The sequence below is a fragment of the Ranitomeya variabilis genome, chromosome 8 (genome assembly GCF_051348905.1).
Source record: "Ranitomeya variabilis isolate aRanVar5 chromosome 8, aRanVar5.hap1, whole genome shotgun sequence".
In the NCBI taxonomy this organism is placed as follows: Eukaryota; Metazoa; Chordata; class Amphibia; order Anura; family Dendrobatidae; genus Ranitomeya; species Ranitomeya variabilis.
Window position 1 is genome coordinate 613,423 of NC_135239.1, and position 20,494 is coordinate 633,916.

Consider the following 20,494-nt stretch of genomic DNA (forward strand, 5'->3'; position numbering starts at 1 on the left):
CCCTCCATGTCACATGGCCCCAATATGTGAGGAGCTCCCTGCAGCCGCCCCCTCTCCCCTCCATGTCACAGGGCCCCAGTATGTGAGGAGCTCCCTGCAGCCGCCCCCTCTCCCCTCCATGTCACAGGGCCCCAGTATGTGAGGTGCTCCCTGCAGCCGCCCTCTCTCCCCTCCATGTCACAGGGCCCCAGTATGTGAGGAGCTCCCTGCAGCCGCTCCCTCTCCCCTCCATGTCACATGGCCCCAGTATCTGAGGAGCACCCTGCAGCCGCTCCCTCTCCCCTCCATGTCACATGGCCCCAGTATGTGAGCAGCTCCCTGCAGCCGCCCCCTCTCCCCTCCATGTCACAGGGCCCCAGTATGCGAGGAACTCCCTGCAGCCGCCCCCTCTCCCCTCTATGTCACATGGCCCCAGTATCTGAGGAGCTCACTGCAGCCGCTCCCTCTCCCCTCCTTGTCACAGGGCCCCAGTATTGGAGCAGCTCCCTGCAGCCGCCCCCTCTCCCCTCCATGTCACATGGCCCCAGTATGTGAGCAGCTCCCTGCAGCCGCCCCCTCTCCCCTCCATGTCACAGGGCTCCAGTAAGCGAGGAACTCCCTGCAGCCGCCCCCTCTCCCCTCCATGTCACATGGCCCCAGTATCTGAGGAGCTCCCTGCAGCCGCTCCCTCTCCCCTCCATGTCACAGGGCCCCAGTATGTGAGCAGCTCCCTGCAGCCGCCCCCTCTCCCCTCCATGTCACATGGCCCCAGTATGTGAGGAGCTCCCTGCAGCCGCCCCCTCTCCCCTCCATGTCACATGGCCCCAGTATGTGATGAGCTCCCTGCAGCCGCCCCCTCTCCCCTCCATGTCACATGGCCCCAGTATGTGAGGAGCTCCCTGCAGCCGCCCCCCACTCCCCTGCATGTCACATGGCCCCAGTATGTGAGGAGCTCCCTGCAGTCGCCCCCTCTCCCCTCCATGTCACATGGCCCCAATATGTGAGGAGCTCCCTGCAGCCGCCCCCTCTCCCCTCCATGTCACAGGGCCCCAGTATGTGAGGAGTTCCCTGCAGCCGCCCCCTCTCCCCTCCATGTCACAGGGCCCCAGTATGTGAGGTGCTCCCTGCAGCCGCCCTCTCTCCCCTCCGTGTCACAGGGCCCCAGTATGTGAGGAGCTCCCTGCAGCCGCCCCCTCTCCCCTCCATGTCACATGGCCCCAGTATCTGAGGAGCTCCCTGCAGCCGCTCCCTCTCCCCTCCACGTCACAGGCGTATGGTTTGCTGTGTTATGCTTTTTACCACAGGTCAGACCCCGCAGCGTTTGTTGCTCGTATGGAGAAGAGGAAGGAGCACCATAGCCAGGCAGTTGGTTTCCCTGCGCAATCTGAACATGTGTGGTCCATGGAGGGGAAGGTAATGATTTACAGTGGGGCCAGCTTGTGCTCCCCTCAGTACAGCGCTTGATGTAAGAATATAAGTCGTCACCAATTTTCTACGTTAATCTATTTCTAAAGGTGATCTTGACATGAAATTCTCCCCAGATGTCGGTAACTATCTATCCAATCCACACAGCCAAAGAAATCACCATAGATGTCCATAAAAAAAGTGTACGAATGAGAAGGAAATGTATTGAACACATGACTGAAATGTAATGAATGTTTTCGTACAAGAGCCTTTGTTAGTGATAAAGCTTCAAGACGCCTCCGGTATAGAGAAACTAGTCACAGGCATTGCTCAGGTGGGATTTTGGCCGTTCTTCCACACACACACTATTCACATCCTGAAGCTTCCATGGCTCCTCTAGGATCTCTGAGCTTTAGTTTCTTCCATACATCTTTTTATTGGATTGAAGTCCGGTGATCGGCTCGGCCATTCTAGCAGATTTATTGTCTTTCTGACACCAGTGGAGAGTTTCCTTAGCTGTGTGTTTGTGACCATTGTCTTGCTGAAATATCCACCCTCGTTTTATCTTCATGGCAGCAGTTTTTTTTTTATCAAGAATGTCTCTGTACGAGGGGCCTGGCATGTGGCAGGACGCACACTGTGAATAGCTCTGCCGGTATCCTGTCAATTCTCCTGCTTATTGGGGGATTTCGGGCTCCTGCATGGGGTGAACTATCGGAGGAGGGTGTGCCGCATATTCTGAGCCCGAGAAGACTAGATTCCAGCAGGACAGGAGGCAAGAGTAAGCTGTGGCTCATGCAGGAACTGTGAGAGATTGCAGTGCTGCGGGCCCTTCACAGTGACCGTGGGTGCTGAGTAGGGAGCGCCTTGACATCGCGGCACGCCTGGAGCAGTATGCCAGGACGCTCCAGACCAGAGGAAGCCTCCTGGTTCCCAGCCCTGCCAGTGATACGCTGCAGGATAAGAGCAGTGCCATGCTGATGGCCACCTCCTTCTCCCCCAGTGCCCATCTTGGTTTCTCTGGCGAGACTGTGTGCGAGGGGCCTTCTGATTCTGTGAGAGGCTGCACATCTAGTTCTGACAGCTGTATTTGAGCTGTATTACAGTGCTGCTCTGCTGTCACAGACGGGAATGGACGGATGGGTTCTGTAAAGATGGATGTGTCGTGCATCAGGCAGCTGTTACATTTTAAGGACAGAGACAGGATTCTGAGTCTTGCTCGTACTTTCCCCGGATCTCTGTATTGATGGATCAAAGGTGTCGATTTTCCCAGACTTCTCTGTTGTGAATTTACTTTTTGCTCCCTCTAGTGGTTACTAGTTTTTTGACTCTGGTTTTTCTGTCATTCCTTTTATCCGCACCTGGGTCGTTAGTTAGGGGTGTTGCTATATAAGCTCCCTGGACCTTCAGTTCAATGCCTGGCAACGTAGTTATCAGAGCTAGTCTGCTGTGCTCTTGTCTACTGATCCTGGTTCCAGTTATATCAGCTAAGTCTGCCTTTTGCTTTTTGCTATTTGTTTTGGTTTTGTATTTTTGTCCAGCTTGTTCCAAATCTATATCCTGACCTTTGCTGGAAGCTCTAGGGGGCTGGTGTTCTCCCCCCGGACCGTTAGACGGTTCGGGGGTTCTTGAATTTCCAGTGTGGATTTTGATAGGGTTTTTGTTGACCATATAAGTTACCTTTCTTTATTCTGCTATCAGTAAGCGGGCCTCTCTGTGCTAAACCTGGTTCATTTCTGTGTTTGTCATTTCCTCTTACCTCACCGTCATTATTTGTGGGGGGCTTCTATCCAGCTTTGGGGTCCCCTTCTCTGGAGGCAAGAAAGGTCTTTGTTTTCCTCTACTAGGGGTAGCTAGATTCTCCGGCTGGCGCGTGTCATCTAGAATCAACGTAGGAATGATCCCCGGCTACTTCTAGTGTTGGCGTTAGGAGTAGATATATGGTCAACCCAGTTACCACTGCCCTATGAGCTGGATTTTTGTATTCTGCAGACTTCCACGTTCCTCTGAGACCCTCGCCATTGGGGTCATAACAGTTTGCCAGGCCCTGATTAAATGTTTAATGCATTGCAGAAGAGGGATTATAAGAAAGAAGATTCTGAGTTTTTTTTTTCTTCTTCCCCTTTACCTCAGAGTGGCTATGCTTGCTGCAGACATGAATGTCCAGACCTTGATTACAAGTGTGGACCAGCTGGCTACTCGTGTGCAGGGCATACAAGACTATGTTATCAGAAATCCTAGGTCAGAACCTAAAATACCGATTCCTGAACTGTTTTCCGGAGACAGGTTTAAGTTTAGGAATTTCGTGAATAATTGTATATTGTTTCTGTCCCTGAGACCCTGTTCATCTGGAGATTCTGCTCAGCAAGTAAAAATAGTTATTTCGTTCTTACGGGGCGACCCTCAGGATTGGGCTTTTTCGCTGGCGCCAGGAGATCCGGCATTGGCTGATCTTGATGCGTTTTTTCTGGCGCTCGGTTTACTTTATGAGGAACCCAATCTTGAGATTCAGGCAGAAAAGGCCTTGCTGGCTATGTCTCAGGGGCAGGACGAGGCTGAAGTGTATTGCCAAAAATTTCGGAAATGGTCCGTGCTGACACATTGGAACGAGTGTGCACTGGCCGCTAATTTTAGAAATGGCCTATCTGAAGCCATTAAGAATGTTATGGTGGGTTTTCCCATTCCCACAGGTCTCAATGATACTATGGCACTGGCTATTCAAATTGACCGGCGGTTGCGGGAGCGCAAAACCGCAAATTCCCTCATGGTGTTGTCTGAACAGACACCTAATTCGGTGCAATGTGATAGAAAAACCGCAAATTCCCTCATGGTGTTGTCTGAACAGACACCTGATTTAATGCAATGTGATAGAATCCTGACTAGAAATGAGCGGAAAATTCATAGACGCCGGAATGGCTTGTGCTACTACTGTGGTGATTCTACACATGTTATCTCAGCATGCTCTAAACGTATAGCTAAGGTTGTTAGTCCTGTCACCGTTGGTAATTTGCAACCTAAATTTATTCTGTCTGTAACTTTGATTTGCTCACTGTCATCTTATCCTGTCATGGCGTTTGTAGATTCAGGTGCTGCCCTGAGTCTTATGGATCTGTCATTTGCTAAGCACTGTGGTTTTACTCTTGAACCATTAGAAAATCCTATTCCTCTTAGGGGTATTGATGCTACACCATTGGCAGCAAATAAACCGCAGTATTGGACACAGGTTACCATGTGCATGACTCCTGAACACCGCGAGGTGATACGTTTCCTGGTTTTACATAAAATGCATGATTTGGTTGTTTTAGGGCTGCCATGGTTACAGACCCATAATCCAGTCCTGGACTGGAAGGCTATGTCAGTCTCAAGTTGGGGCTGTCGTGGTATTCATGTGGATTCCCTGCCTGTGTCTATTGCTTCTTCTACGCCTTCGGAAGTTCCGGAGTATTTGTCTGATTATCAGGATGTCTTCAGTGAGTCTGAGTCCAGTGCACTGCCTCCTCATAGGGACTGTGACTGTGCTATAGATTTGATCCCAGGCAGTAAATTTCCTAAGGGAAGACTGTTTAATCTGTCGGTACCTGAACATACCGCTATGCGTTCATATATCAAGGAGTCTCTGGAGAAAGGACATATTCGTCCGTCTTCTTCCCCTCTTGGTGCGGGATTCTTTTTTGTGGCAAAAAAGGACGGATCTTTGAGACCTTGTATTGATTATCGGCTTTTAAATAAGATCACTGTCAAATTTCAGTATCCTTTACCGCTGTTGTCTGACTTGTTTGCCCGGATTAAGGGTGCCAAGTGGTTCACCAAGATAGACCTTCGTGGTGCGTACAACCTTGTGCGCATTAAGCAAGGTGATGAATGGAAAACCGCATTCAATACGCCCGAAGGTCATTTTGAGTACTTGGTGATGCCTTTTGGGCTCTCCAATGCGCCTTCAGTTTTTCAGTCCTTTATGCATGACATTTTCCGGAAGTATCTGGATAAATTTTTGATTGTTTATCTGGATGATATTTTGGTTTTTTCTGATAATTGGGATTCACATGTGGAGCAGGTCAGGTTGGTCTTTAAAATTTTGCGTGAAAATTCTTTGTTTGTCAAGGGCTCAAAGTGTCTCTTTGGTGTGCAGAAGGTTCCCTTTTTGGGGTTCATTTTTTCCCCTTCTGCTGTGGAGATGGACCCAGTCAAGGTCCGAGCTATTCTTGATTGGACTCAGCCCTCGTCAGTTAAGAGTCTTCAGAAGTTCTTGGGCTTCGCTAACTTCTACCGTCGTTTTATCGCTAATTTTTCTAGCATTGTGAAACCTTTGACGGATATGACCAAGAAGGGCTCCGATGTAGCTAACTGGGCTCCTGCTGCCGTGGAGGCTTTCCAGGAGTTGAAACGCCGGTTTACTTCGGCGCCTGTTTTGTGCCAGCCCGATGTCTCACTTCCCTTTCAGGTTGAGGTGGATGCTTCAGAGATTGGAGCAGGGGCCGTTTTGTCGCAGAGAGGCCCTGGTTGCTCTGTTATGAAACCTTGTGCCTTTTTCTCTAGGAAGTTTTCGCCTGCCGAGCGAAATTATGATGTGGGCAATCGGGAGTTGTTGGCCATGAAATGGGCATTTGAGGAGTGGCGTCATTGGCTCGAGGGTGCTAAGCATCGTGTGGTGGTCTTGACTGATCACAAAAATCTGATGTATCTCGAGTCTGCTAAACGCCTTAATCCGAGACAGGCCCGCTGGTCATTGTTTTTCTCCCGCTTTGATTTTGTTGTCTCGTATTTACCAGGTTCAAAGAATGTGAAGGCCGATGCTCTTTCTAGGAGCTTTGTGCCTGATGCTCCTGGAGTCGCTGATCCTGTTGGTATTCTTAAAGATGGAGTTATCTTGTCAGCTATTTCTCCGGATCTGCGACGTGTGTTGCAGAGATTTCAGGCTGATAGGCCTGAGTCTTGTCCACCTGACAGACTGTTTGTTCCGGATAAGTGGACCAGCAGAGTCATTTCCGAGGTTCATTCCTCGGTGTTGGCAGGTCACCCGGGAATTTTTGGCACCAGAGATCTGGTGGCCAGGTCCTTTTGGTGGCCTTCCTTGTCAAGGGATGTGCGGTCATTTGTGCAGTCCTGTGGGACTTGTGCTCGAGCTAAGCCTTGCTGTTCTCGTGCCAGCGGTTTGCTCTTGCCCTTGCCTGTCCCGAAGAGACCTTGGACACATATCTCCATGGATTTCATTTCTGATCTTCCGCTATCTCAGGGCATGTCCGTTATCTGGGTGATTTGTGATCGCTTCTCCAAGATGGTCCATTTGGTTCCTTTGCCTAAGCTGCCTTCCTCTTCCGATCTGGTTCCTGTGTTTTTCCAGAACGTGGTTCGTTTGCACGGCATCCCTGAGAATATTGTGTCAGACAGAGGATCCCAGTTCGTTTCCAGGTTCTGGCGATCCTTTTGTAGTAGGATGGGCATTGATTTGTCGTTTTCGTCTGCTTTCCATCCTCAGACTAATGGACAGACGGAGCGAACCAATCAGACCTTGGAGGCTTATTTGAGGTGTTTTGTCTCTGCTGATCAGGACGATTGGGTGACATTCTTGCCGTTGGCTGAGTTTGCCCTTAATAATCGGGCTAGTTCCGCCACCTTGGTTTCGCCTTTTTTCTGCAACTCTGGTTTCCATCCTCGCTTTTCTTCGGGTCATGTGGAGCCTTCTGACTGTCCTGGGGTGGATTCTGTGGTGGATAGGTTGCAGCAGATCTGGAATCATGTGGTGGACAACTTGAAGTTGTCACAGGAGAAGGCTCAGCGCTTTGCCAACCGCCGCCGCGGTGTGGGTCCCCGACTACGCGTTGGGGATTTGGTATGGCTTTCTTCCCGCTTTGTTCCTATGAAGGTCTCCTCTCCCAAATTTAAACCTCGTTTTATTGGGCCTTACAAGATATTGGAAATCCTTAATCCTGTATCTTTTCGTCTGGATCTTCCTGTGTCGTTTGCTATTCACAATGTATTTCATAGGTCCTTGTTGCGGCGGTACATTGTGCCTGTAGTTCCTTCTGCTGAGCCTCCTGCTCCGGTGTTGGTTGAGGGCGAGTTGGAGTACGTGGTGGAGAAGATCTTGGATTCTCGCCTCTCCAGGCGGAGACTTCAGTACCTGGTCAAGTGGAAGGGCTATGGTCAGGAGGATAATTCCTGGGTGGTCGCCTCTGATGTTCATGCGGCCGATTTAGTTCGTGCCTTTCATGCCGCTCATCCTGATCGCCCTGGTGGTCGTGGTGAGGGTTCGGTGACCCCTCACTAAGGGGGGGGTACTGTTGTGAATTTGCTTTTTGCTCCCTCTAGTGGTTACTAGTTTTTTGACTCTGGTTTTTCTGTCATTCCTTTTATCCGCACCTGGGTCGTTAGTTAGGGGTGTTGCTATATAAGCTCCCTGGACCTTCAGTTCAATGCCTGGCAACGTAGTTATCAGAGCTAGTCTGCTGTGCTCTTGTCTACTGATCCTGGTTCCAGTTATATCAGCTAAGTCTGCCTTTTGCTTTTTGCTATTTGTTTTGGTTTTGTATTTTTGTCCAGCTTGTTCCAAATCTATATCCTGACCTTTGCTGGAAGCTCTAGGGGGCTGGTGTTCTCCCCCCGGACCGTTAGACGGTTCGGGGGTTCTTGAATTTCCAGTGTGGATTTTGATAGGGTTTTTGTTGACCATATAAGTTACCTTTCTTTATTCTGCTATCAGTAAGCGGGCCTCTCTGTGCTAAACCTGGTTCATTTCTGTGTTTGTCATTTCCTCTTACCTCACCGTCATTATTTGTGGGGGGCTTCTATCCAGCTTTGGGGTCCCCTTCTCTGGAGGCAAGAAAGGTCTTTTGTTTTCCTCTACTAGGGGTAGCTAGATTCTCCGGCTGGCGCGTGTCATCTAGAATCAACGTAGGAATGATCCCCGGCTACTTCTAGTGTTGGCGTTAGGAGTAGATATATGGTCAACCCAGTTACCACTGCCCTATGAGCTGGATTTTTGTATTCTGCAGACTTCCACGTTCCTCTGAGACCCTCGCCATTGGGGTCATAACACTTCTCCAAGGTTCAGAAGAGACGTGCCCAGTTTCAAGAAATCAAGAGGAGATTACGCCAGCTGCAAGTTCAGTATGCCATGTTATATCCTGCAATCCTCAATGAAACCCATTTTTTTGATGAGCCGAAAGATGTCTTTCGGTAGCTGGACCATCACGAACGTCAACTGAGATAATATCCATAGGTTCCATGTGTATTGCTTTTGTGTAGATTGCTGGGAAAGGATATTACTATGGCTTATGTCCTTCCTGAGTAAGCCTGGCCATTTTTTTTTGTCTTGGGAGCTTCAGCTCTCCTTGGTTAGGAACAGACCCATGCATCATGTTTGTTGCGGAGGGACTGAAGCTCATACTGCGACTGTTGCTAGTCCTTGTTCCGAGTATTATCGCTCTGATTATTTGTTGTCCCGCAATGGAAGTGGGGGGAATGGTTGAGGGATGTTATCTTTAAAGCCCTTAAGTACTATATGAATGTGATAATTTGTCTTCAGGAAACACATGCGACATTTGAAAGTGCTAAGTCTCTGAGCAAATGGTGGGGAGGTCTGTCTTTTCCGCTACCTATAGTTCCTATACCAGAGGCATCAGCATATTTATACACCGGAATCTTCCCTTTTATATGTGAGAAATCCTGGATAGACCCGGAGGGTAGATTTATCTACAATGTGCCTTGCTGTTTGGGGTCCGGGTGTGTATTGGGGCAGTGTAAGTTCCACTGCCATTGTCAATGAAAATTATGCAAATGCTTCCCATTTCCTATTGAGTACCAATCTACTCAGATTGCTATGATGGGAGATTTCAATACTTAACCCAACCCTAGATAAATATCATGGGGACTTAGTGAGTGGGGCGGGGAGAGAGACGACACTGGCTAAAGGCCCCGTCTCACATAGCGAGATCGCTGATGAGTCACAAGTTTTGTGACGCAACAGCGACCTCAGTAGCGATCTCGCTATGTGTGACACGTACCAGCGACCAGGCCCCTGCTGTGAGATCGCTGGTCGTGTCGGAATGGCCTGGACCTTTTTTTGGTCGTTGAGGTCCCGCTGACATCGCTGAATCGGTGTGTGTGACACCGATCCAGCGATGTCTTCACTGGTAACCAGGGTAAACATCGGGTTACTAAGCGCAGGGCCGCGCTTAGTAACCCGATGTTTACCCTGGTTACCATCGTAAATGTAAAAAAAACCAAACAGTACATACTCACATTCCGGTGTCCGTCAGGTCCCTTGCCGTCTGCTTCCCGCTCTGACTGACTGCCGGCCGGAAAGTAAGAGCAGATCACAGCGGTGACGTCACCGCTGTGATCTGCTTTCACTTTACGGCGGCACTCAGTCAGAGCGGGAAGCAGACGGCAAGGGACCTGAAGGACACTGGAATGTGAGTATGTACTGTTTTTTTTTTTTACTTTTACGCTGGTAACCACGGTAAACATCGGGTTACTAAGCGCGGCCCTGCGCTTAGTAACCCGATGTTTACCCTGGTTACCCGAGGACCTCGGCATCGTTGGTCGCTGGAGAGCGGTCTGTGTGACAGCTCCCCAGCGACCACACAGCGACAAAACAGCGACGCTGCAGCGATCAGCATCGTTGTCTGTATCGCTGCAGCGTCGCTGTGTGTGACGGTGCCTTAAGACACTGGGGAAATTGCAATGGTATGATATTTGGCCCACTAGGTTTCCATTGTCATGCCATAATTCATTCACTACTCCTTGTCGAGGATAGACTTGGCTATGGGGAATCGGTTTTTACTGCCATTGGTGGAAAACGATATGGCTGTTAGACGAACGTCCTTTGCGGTTAGGCCTTCTTCCTTATGCCTCAAAACTACTGGAACAACACATCCATTTTAAACTGTCCTCCCATCTATCTTCCTGCTCCCTCTTCCGACAACATCACCCAACTGAAACTGCCCTAACTAAGGTCACCAATGACCTCTTAACCGCCAAGAGCAAGCGACACTACTCTGTCCTCCTCCTCCTGGACCTGTCCTCTGCCTTTGACTCATTGGTCCATTCCCTATTATTACAGACCCTCTCATCCCTTGGCATCACAGACTTGGCCCTATCCTGGATCTCGTCATACCTAACAGACCGAACATTCAGCGTCTCCCACTCACACACCACCTCCTCACCTCGCCCCCAATCTGTCGGAGTCCCACAAGGTTCAGTCCTAGGGCCCCTGCTCTTCTCCATTTACACTTTCGGCCTGGGACAGCTCATAGAATCTCACGGCTTACAGTATCCTCTATGTTGATGACACACAGATCTACCTATCTGGACCCGATCTCACCTCCCTACTAACCAGAACCCCTCAATGTCTGTCCACTATTTCATCTTTCTTTTCCTCTAGATTTCTAAAACTTAATATGGACAAAAGAGAATTCATCATCTTTTCCCCATCTCAATCAATCCCAATCCCCGCCTCCCCCCCCAACAGACCTATCCATTAAAGTAAATGGCTGCTCACTCTCCCCAGTCCCACAAGCTCGCTGCCTCGGGGTAATCCTTGACTCTGATCTCTCCTTCAAACCACATATCCAAGCCCTTTCCACTTCCCGCTGATTTCAACTCAAAAATATTTCCTGGATCCGTACATTCCTCAACCAAGAACCTGCAAAAACCCTAGTCCATGCCCTCATCATCTCCCGCCTTGGCTACTGCAACCTCCTGTTTTCTGGCCTCCCTTCTAACACTATCACACCCCTCCAATCTATTCTAAACTGCTGCCCAACTAATCCACTTATTCCCCCCCCCCCTATTCCCCGAAGTCTCCCCTCTGTCAATCACTTCACTGGCTCCCCATCACCCAGCAACTTCAGTTCAAAACCCTGACCATGGCATACAAAGCCATCCACAGCCTGTCCCCTCCATACATCTGTGACGTGGTCTGCCGTTACTTACCTGCACGCAACCTCCGATCCTCTACTCTCCTCTTATCTCCTCTTCCCAAAATCACATACTAGATTTCTCCCGTGCATCCCCCCCGACTCTAGCACTCTCTACTCTAACATATCAGACTCTCGCCTACTGTGGAAACCTTCAAAAGGAACCTGAAGACCCACCTCTTCCGACAAGGCTACAACCTGCAGTAACCACCAAACCGCTGCACGACCAGCTCTACCCTCTCCTAGTGTATCCTCACCCATCCCTTGTAGATTGTGAACCCTCGCGGGCAGGGTCCTCTCCCTACTGTATCCTCACACATCCCTTGTAGATTGTGAGCCCTCGCGGACAGGGTCCTCTCCCCTACTGTATCCTCACCCATCCCTTGTAGATTGTGAGCCCTCGCGGGCAGGGTCCTCTCCCTACTGTATCCTCACCCATCCCTTGTAGATTGTGAGCTCTCGCGGGCAGGGTCCTCTCCCCTACTGTATCCTCACCCATCCCTTGTAGATTGTGAGCCCTCGCGGGCAGGGTCCTCTCCCCTACTGTATCCTCACGCTGCAAACACGTTTCCTGCAGCGGTGTTCCAGGTGCGCCGAACGTTTGTGGAGAAAATCTAATCTGCCCGAAGATTTCATCCATTATAAGTTCATGTTAAAAACATACAACTCTGCCCTTCACCTCTCCAAACAAACCTATTTCAACACCCTCATCACCTCGCTGTCCAATAACCCTAAACGTCTCTTTGACACTTTCCGGTCCCTACTCAACCCAAGAGAGCAGGCCCCAACCACAGATCTCCGCGCTGACGATCTGGCCAATTACTTCAAAGAAAAAATTGACCACATTCGACAGGAAATCATTTCCCAATCTCTTCATACCAAGCACTGTCCTCCCTCCCCCACTGCATCTAGTTCACTCTCTGACTTTGAACCAGTTACAGAAGAAGAAGTAAGCAGGCTCCTTGCATCTTCTCGCCCGACCACTTGCACCAGCGACCCCATTCCGTCGCATCTCCTCCAGTCCCTTTCCCCGGCTGTCACCTCTCACCTAACAAAAATATTCAACCTTTCCCTCACTTCCGGTATTTTTCCCTCCTCATTTAAGCATGCCATCATACATCCACTACTTAAAAAGCCCTCCCTCGATCAAAATTGTGCCGCTAATTATAGACCTGTCTCTAATCTTCCCTTCATCTCTAAACTCCTGGAACGCCTGGTCCACTCCCGTCTTACCCGCTATCTCTCAGATAATTCTCTTCTCGACCCTCTTCAATCTGGTTTCCGCTCTTTACACTCTACTGAAACTGCCCTCACTAAAGTCTCTAATGACCTACTAACAGCTAAATCTAATGGTCACTATTCCATGCTCATTCTCTTGGATCTCTCCGCAGCATTCGACACTGTGGATCATCAGCTCCTCCTCACTATGCTCCGCTCCATCGGCCTCAAGGACACCGTTCTCTCTTGGTTCTCCTCCTATCTCTCTGGCCGATCCTTCACTGTTTGTTTTGCTGGTTCCTCCTCCTCTCACCTTCCCCTTACTGTTGGGGTTCCTCAAGGATCAGTCCTAGGCCCCCTCCTCTTCTCTTTGTATACTGCCCCTATTGGACAAACAATCAGTAGATTTGGTTTCCAGTACCATCTCTATGCTGACGACACCCAATTATATACCTCTTCTCCTGTTATCACGCCGACCTTTTTAGAAAACACCAGTGATTGTCTTACCGCTGTCTCTAACATCATGTCCTCCCTCTATCTGAAACTGAACCTGTCAAAAACTGAACTCCTCGTGTTCTCTCCCTCTACAAACCTACCTTTGCCCGACATTGCCATCTCTGTGTGCGGTTCCACCATTACTCCAAAGCAACATGCCCGCTGCCTTGGAGTCATCCTTGATTCCGAGCTTTCATTCACCCCCCACATCCGATCACTGGCTCGCTCTTCTTATCTGCATCTCAAAAACATTTCCAGAATTCGCCCTTTTCTTACTTTCGACTCTGCAAAAACTCTTACTGTCTCACTTATTCATTCTCGTCTGGACTATTGTAACTCTCTACTAATTGGCCTACCTTTTACCAGACTCTCCCCGCTCCAATCTGTCCTGAATGCTGCTGCCAGGATCATATTCCTCGCCAACCGTTACACCGATGCCTCTACCTTGTGCCAGTCATTACACTGGCTACCCATCCAATCCAGAATCCAGTACAAAACTACTACCCTCATCCACAAAGCACTCCATGGCTCAGCACCACCCTACATCTCCTCTCTGGTCTCAGTCTACCAACCTACCCGTGCCCTCCGCTCTGCTAATGACCTCAGGTTAGCATCCTCAATAATCAGAACCTCCCACTCCCGTCTCCAAGACTTTACACGTGCGGCGCCGATTCTTTGGAATGCACTACCTAGGTTAATACAATTAATCCCCAATCCCCACAGTTTTAAGCGTGCCCTAAAAACTCATTTGTTCAGATTGGCCTACCGCCTCAACGCATTAACCTAATTATCCCTGTGTGGCCTATTAATAAAAAAACAACAACATAATCACGTTCCTCCATCATGTTCTCATACACTTTATGCAGTTAATAGCCTCTGTGTCTGTACTGTTACATACTTAGGTAGTTAACTGGTTCATGCAGCTTTACATGAACACCCGAGCCTTACACTATGGCTGGTCCAAATAACTAAAGCAATTGTTACCATCCACCTCTCGTGTCTCCCCTTTTCCTCATAGATTGTAAGCTTGCGAGCAGCAGGGCCCTCATTCCTCCTGGTATCTGTTTTGAACTGTGATTTCTGTTATGCTGTAATGTCTGTTGTCTGTATAAGTCCCCTCTATAAGTTGTAAAGCGCTGCGGAATATGTTGGCGCTATATAAATAAAATTATTATTATTATTATTATTATCCCTTGTAGATTCTGAGCCCTCGCGGACAGGGTCCTCTCCCCTACTGTATCCTCACCCATCCCTTGTAGATTGTGAGCCCTCGCGGACAGGGTCCTCTCCCCTACTGTATCCTCACCCATCCCTTGTAGATTGTGAGCCCTCGCGGGCAGGGTCCTCTCCCTTACTGTATCCTCACCCATCCCTTGTAGATTGTGAGCCCTCGCGGGCAGGGTCCTCTCTCCTACTGTACCAGTCGTGACTTGTATTATTTAAGATTGCTGTACTTGTTTGTTTTTTTTGTACACCCCTTATCGCATGTCAAGTGCCATGGAACAAATGGCATAATAATAATTATAGTATTCTGCCTGCAGCTAATAAATCTAGAGTAATGTGGAAGCTCATCCCTTACTGGTTAGCCTTGTTTCAAGATAAAGCAGATCTGCTGGAATAACAAAATAACTTTTTTCAAGGCGATATTTGCTCGGCTTCCCCGCTGATAGTCTGGGACACGAACGCTTTCCTAAGGGGTATTCTTATTAAGAAAATTTCTTACACTAAATCGAAGAGTAGGCCCCTCACTGGTGAGTTACATTGTGGAGTAGATGAGGCCGAAAAATGCCTCCCACTGAGGCGCATAAAGATAATTGGGAGGGGGCACAAAAATTAATAAATGACCATCTTCTTGAACAAGCGGAAAAAAGAGGCTTTTTATTAAGCACAAATACTACACAGAATGGGGTTGGAGCGCCCCCACACCGCCGCAGGGCCGAGGGGTACCCGGAGCCGGGCCTCTGGGTCTCAGTCCTGGGGTTGTCACGGTGGCTAGACCCGGTCCGTGGCCCTGTCTGTCAGTGGGGGACGTCCGGTGCAATAAGTGATGATGATGGTGCAGTTGTGGGGTGCAAGTCGCGGTAAATAACGAGGACACCAGGTTGCAGTCTCTTTACCTCTTTACTGAAGGTTTTGGAGACCTCAGTCCAGAGCGCTGTTAACTGGGTTGTCAGAGACCGGCCGGTCCAAAGGCACATCAGGAGTTCTCTTTACAGGTGGGAATCAGTGTCTACCTTCTAGCGCTGGATGTTGTAGTTCTTCCCTGCTGAGCTCCCGGGATAGTCCTCACAACTGTTTCTGTCTGTCTCAGATGTTCGTTCTCTCCGTCCCCCAGATGATATGGTAGGACGCACCCGTATGACGGGGTAGGCCTGGAGTTCTTCCGGGACCCTAGAGTCGCCCCTCTCCCACAACTGCCTCCGTTGTCTGCTTAGGTGTTAAGTGAGACAGCCAACCTATAATTAGCTGTCCGGCCGTGGTTTGCAGTGTACTTAAAGTCTCTTACTTGCTCGGCGTTCCGGCCACCGACTGTTTGCGCCTCAGAAGGATGTTGCCTCGGTCTAACAGCACGACTCCTTCTGGTCCCAATACTTCTTTACTGTATTCCCGTTGTGCACTGGTTAGTTCTGTTCTGAGGAGTCTGCCAGGATCCCATCCCTGACAGGTCCTCTCACTAGCTCTTCCCAGCTACTTCTCCCTGTCTTCCTGTCCAACCCCCAGTTTTACCATAGTGTGAGGAGTGGCCTACTAGATAGGACCACCCCCCCTGGTGGCCGGAGTGTGAAGTGTAGTGAGGTGTTACCTGGTCAGAGAAACTCCTTTAGTGCAATCAGACGTACCATAGCTCCCCATAGTGGCGGAGCCACAGTACTGCAACAACCAGGACTCTGGGGTGCTGCACTCCCCCCCGGTTAAATCCAGTACTCCGGGACTGGGAAAACAAGAACAATAATACATGTTAACAGAAAACACACAAATTTTTGAAATAGCATAACAATTGAACATAACAATGCTTCCCTTTATGGGAGGTGAGGATTCTTGAACGTTGCAAAAGTTAGGTCATGCACAGTTTATGACTCTCAGTTCAGTGGTTGAAACAGCGGGGACCCCGGGTAAACAAAGGGGTCCCCCTTATGAAAGTTTTTGAGCAATTCACCGTCCATTACTCTAGTGTCCACTTAAAAACCTGTAACAAAAAGATATATATACAACCATTTACAATTAAATAGCAGCCCTTATTAATACCTCCAAGTTTTGTAGCGGAGGGGGGTTTGATTTTGAGTGCTGCGTGTGGACCTTCGCAGCGCAGGGGTTGCTATTGGCCTAACAGGGCCCGCTATGCTTGCTACCGCTGGTGTAGTGCGCTGTCTTCTAACTACACTTCTAGTGAGTCTGGGTAGCACTGGCAGGTTGGGGCTCTCAGAGCTGCAGTTATCAACAGTGGGTACAGCAGATTCACTGATAGCAGAGGGAGGACTTGCCGGTTCAACGGTTGGCAGGGCTTCATCAGGTAAGGCTTGTTGAGGTAGTGGAGCCAGATGATCTGGTACCACCATTGTTTCTGGCGGGTCCGGCTGTTGAAACATTACGACAGGTACCACAACGGCTTGGTTTATCTGAGTCCAGGACTGGGGAAAGTCACCAAGGACAGTATGGAACATTTTCTCCTTTTCCACCGGCGGGGAGATTTCTGGGGCCGTGCCCCTCTTTCAACTTATCGGGGCAGACCTTAAGGTGATCCCTGGATACCGCTGTCGAGGTCTCCCCTCTGTCCTTGCTGATGAGACAGACCTTAGTGTTGTCGAAGTCGGATGGCAAGATGGTATACGGTTCCGCTTCCCATTGGTCATCGAGCTTGTGTAACCTCCTCTTTCGTTTAAGCACTTGCTCACCAGGTGACAGGGGAATCGCAGGAGCGTGTTGATTGTAGTCCCTTTCTTGTTTCTGCCTAGCCTGGGCGAGACTTCTCTCCACACACTCCTGTACTTCGCGGTATCTTCGCTTCCTTTCTGTATCCCAATCTGCCTCCGGCGAGGTATCTTCGGGTACTAGGACCCCCATGTCCAGATCAACGGGTAACCGACTAGACCTTCCTCGCATCAGGTACGCTGGAGTACAGTTGGTGGAACTTACTGGGATGTGGTTGTACATATCCACCAGGTCAGGCAATTTTGTCGGCCACAGGTTCCGTTCCTCCACAGGCAAGGTCTTCAATAAATCGATTACTACCTGGTTCATCTTCTCGCACATCCCGTTGGTTTGAGGGTGGTACGGGGTGGTTCTGATCTTCTTACACCCGTACAGCTGGCAGAATTCTTGGAACACTTCCGCTTCGAATGCAGGCCCCTGATCGGTCAGTACTTTCTCTGGGTAGCCATGGGGCCTACAAAAGTGCTGCTGGAAGGCCCTGGCGGCAGTCCTAGCCGTTAGATCCTTGACAGGCACAACCACCAAAAACCTGGAGTAGTGGTCCACGATGGTAAGGGCGTAGATATAGCCCGACCGGCTAGGTGTCAGCTTCACATGATCCAGCGCGACCAATTCGAGCGGCCGTTTGGTGATAGGCCGCAGGGGAGCCCGTTGACTGTCACGGTCCTTCCTGCGCAGACTACATGGACCACACTCCCGACACCACTTCTCAATGGTTCTCTTCATGCCAATCCAATAGAACCTCCCTCGGAGCAGCTTCTCTAGCTTCCTCCATCCGAAGTGTCCGGCTCCATCATGGTAGGCTCCCAGAACCATGGGCGCATCTCGCCTTGGCACCACTATCTGCCACACCAATTCATGAGTACGTGGGTCGATGCTCCTCCTGCACAACTTGCCATCATGGATAAACAGTTTGCTTCTCCCCTTCCACAGCTGTTGGGTTTCTTGTGGATCATCTGGGCCAGGGTGCAACCCAGCCTGCGTCAAGAGCTCCTTCACCTGACGGACCGCGGGGTCACTATCCTGGGTTTCTGCCCATCTGTGGTGGGGCAGGGGATTGAGCGTGGCATCCGGTTGGTTCTTGTGCCTATTCTTCACCTGATGAGAGTTTTGGGTGGCTTTGGGGTGATGGAATGCAGGCAGCTCCACCTCTTCAAGTGCCTCCGGGTCTTCTCCCACTTCTGGTAAATTGGGCATTCGGGACAGAGCATCGGCATTGGCATTCTGGTGTCCTGCCCGATATTTGATGGTGAAATCATAGTTGGACAGCCGGGCCATCCACCGCTGTTCCAAAGCCCCGAGTTTGGCAGTACCCAGATGCGTTAGCGGATTGTTGTCCGTAAAGACGGTGAATTTCGCGGAGGCCAGGTAGTGCTTAAACCTCTCTGTCACTGCCCAGACAAGGGCAAGGAATTCCAGTTTGAAGGAACTGTAGTTGTCAGGGTTCCTTTCCGTGGGACGGAGTTTCCTGCTGGCGTAAGCGATCACTCTTTCCTTGCCTTTCTGGACTTGAGACAGCACGGCTCCTAGTCCCACATTACTGGCATCTGTGTACAGCACAAACGGTTGGTCGTATTCGGGGTAAGCCAGTACCCCTTCTCCCGTCAGTGCCGACTTCAAACAGGTGAAGGATTCCTCCAGCTCTTCATTCCAATCAAAGGGGGTGTTCCTCCCCTTGGTCTTCTTTGGTTGGCCCACCAACAGGTTTTGCAAGGGTGCGGCCTTCTTGGTGAAATCCTTAATGAACCTCCGGTAATAGCCTACCAGCCCGAGGAACTGCCGGACTTCGTGGAGGTCACTGGGCTTTGGCCAGTCCTTAATCACTGTGACCTTGTCGGGGTCTGGGGCCAATCCTTCAGCGCTCACCACATGGCCCAGGTACTGCACTTTAGGTTTCAGCAGATGACACTTGGACGGTTTCACCTTTAAGCCAAAGTTGGATAGGGCCTCAAACACCTCGGCCAGGTGCTTCAGGTGGTCTTCGTAGGTCTTAGAGAAGACAATGACATCATCCAAATATAGCAGCACGGTTTCAAAGTTCAGGTGTCCCAGGCAGCACTCCATCATCCTCTGGAACGTTCCGTGTTGTGAATTCGGTTTGTGGGCTCCCCCGGTGGTCTGTTATGGTAGTGTCTCTTATTTGCCTTCCTCCATCTCTGATTACCTGTCGCCACCCTCTAGGGGAGTTTCCTATTTAAGGCTGCTTGGCTGTTAGTCACATGCCGGTCATCAATGTGCTAGTAGCATTCTGTTGCATTCACCTGCCTCAAGTTCCAGTTCAGCTAAGTTGAATTTTGTTTCTTGTTTTTGCTATTTTTGTCCAGCTATCTGCAATGTGACTCTTCAGTGCTGGAAGCTCTTGTGGACAGAAAATTACTACTCCAGTGGCATGAGTTGTCACTGGAGTTTAAAGTAATTTCTGGATGGTGTTTTTGAATAGTGATTTTTAGGTCGACCGTGAAGTAACACTTTCCTGTCCTTCTGCTATCTAGTAAGCGGACCTCACTGTGCTAAATCTGCTGTTCATCCTACGTATGTCATTTCCTCTGAACTCACCGTCAATATCTGTGGGGGCCTACTATCATCTTTTGGGGTTCCTCACTGGAGGTAAGGCAGGCCTGTATATTCCTCTTATAGGGGTAGTTAGATCTCCGGCTGGCGCGTGGTGTCTAGGGCATCGTAGGTACATCCCCCGGCTACTGTAAGTGTTGGGTCAGGTTCAGGTCACGGTCGACCTTAGTTTCCATCACCCGAGAGCTAGTCCGTTTTGTATTTTTATTCCCCTGGTCATTGGGGTAACCATAACAGTTCCGGGAGCATTGCACAATCCGAAGGGCATGTAGTTGAACTCACAGAGACCCATTGGTGTCGTGAAGGCCGTCTTCTCTTTGTCCGCCTCCGCTACAGGAACCTGCCAGTACCCACTGGTGAGATCTAAGGTAGAGAAGTAGTTAGCAGATTTTAAGGCAGCCAGAGACTCCTCTATCCTGGGCAGTGGGTATGCGTCCTTATGTGTAATGCGATTCAACTGCCTGTAATCAACACACATCCTCATTGTACCATCTTTCTTTTTAACAAGGACTAACGGAGCTGCCCAGGGGCTACAGCTGTCTCTCACCACCCCAGCCTCCTTCATTTCCCGCAACATGTCCTTGGCACACTGGTAATGAGCTGGGGGTACAGGGCGATATCTCTCTTTTATGGGTCGGTGATCTCCCGTGGGGATGTGATGTTGGATCCCTTTCACCTGCCCAAAATCTGAGGAGTGTTTGCTGAATATCTGCTCGTACTCGTGTACCACCCTGTAGGCCCCCTGTTTTTGATGGGATGGGGTAGAGTCAGTGCCCACATGCAATTCCCGACACCAGTCCTTCGAGGGCTCTGCAGAACCTTTGTTCTCCGCCATGTTTGACGGGACCAAGGGTTCAGGTGTCTGTATCACATTATTATTGACAGTGAACAATTTGGCGAGCGTGGTATACTTGGTGAGGTGAACCTCTTCCTCCCCACAATTGAGGACACGTACGGGCACTCTCCCCTGACGGACG

At 49.9% G+C, this 20,494-nt stretch overlaps 1 protein-coding gene across 1 annotated transcript in view; it reads left to right on the top strand.

The window, feature by feature from the left end:
* The window catches only part of ATPAF1 (ATP synthase mitochondrial F1 complex assembly factor 1), a 55,043-nt gene that overhangs the window by 16,316 nt on the left and 18,233 nt on the right, over positions 1-20,494 (top strand). Inside the window, exon 2 of the mRNA XM_077275841.1 lies at positions 1,284-1,392. Within this exon, the coding sequence (XP_077131956.1) occupies positions 1,284-1,392 (109 nt within the window). The remainder of the gene's footprint in view (positions 1-1,283; positions 1,393-20,494) is intronic.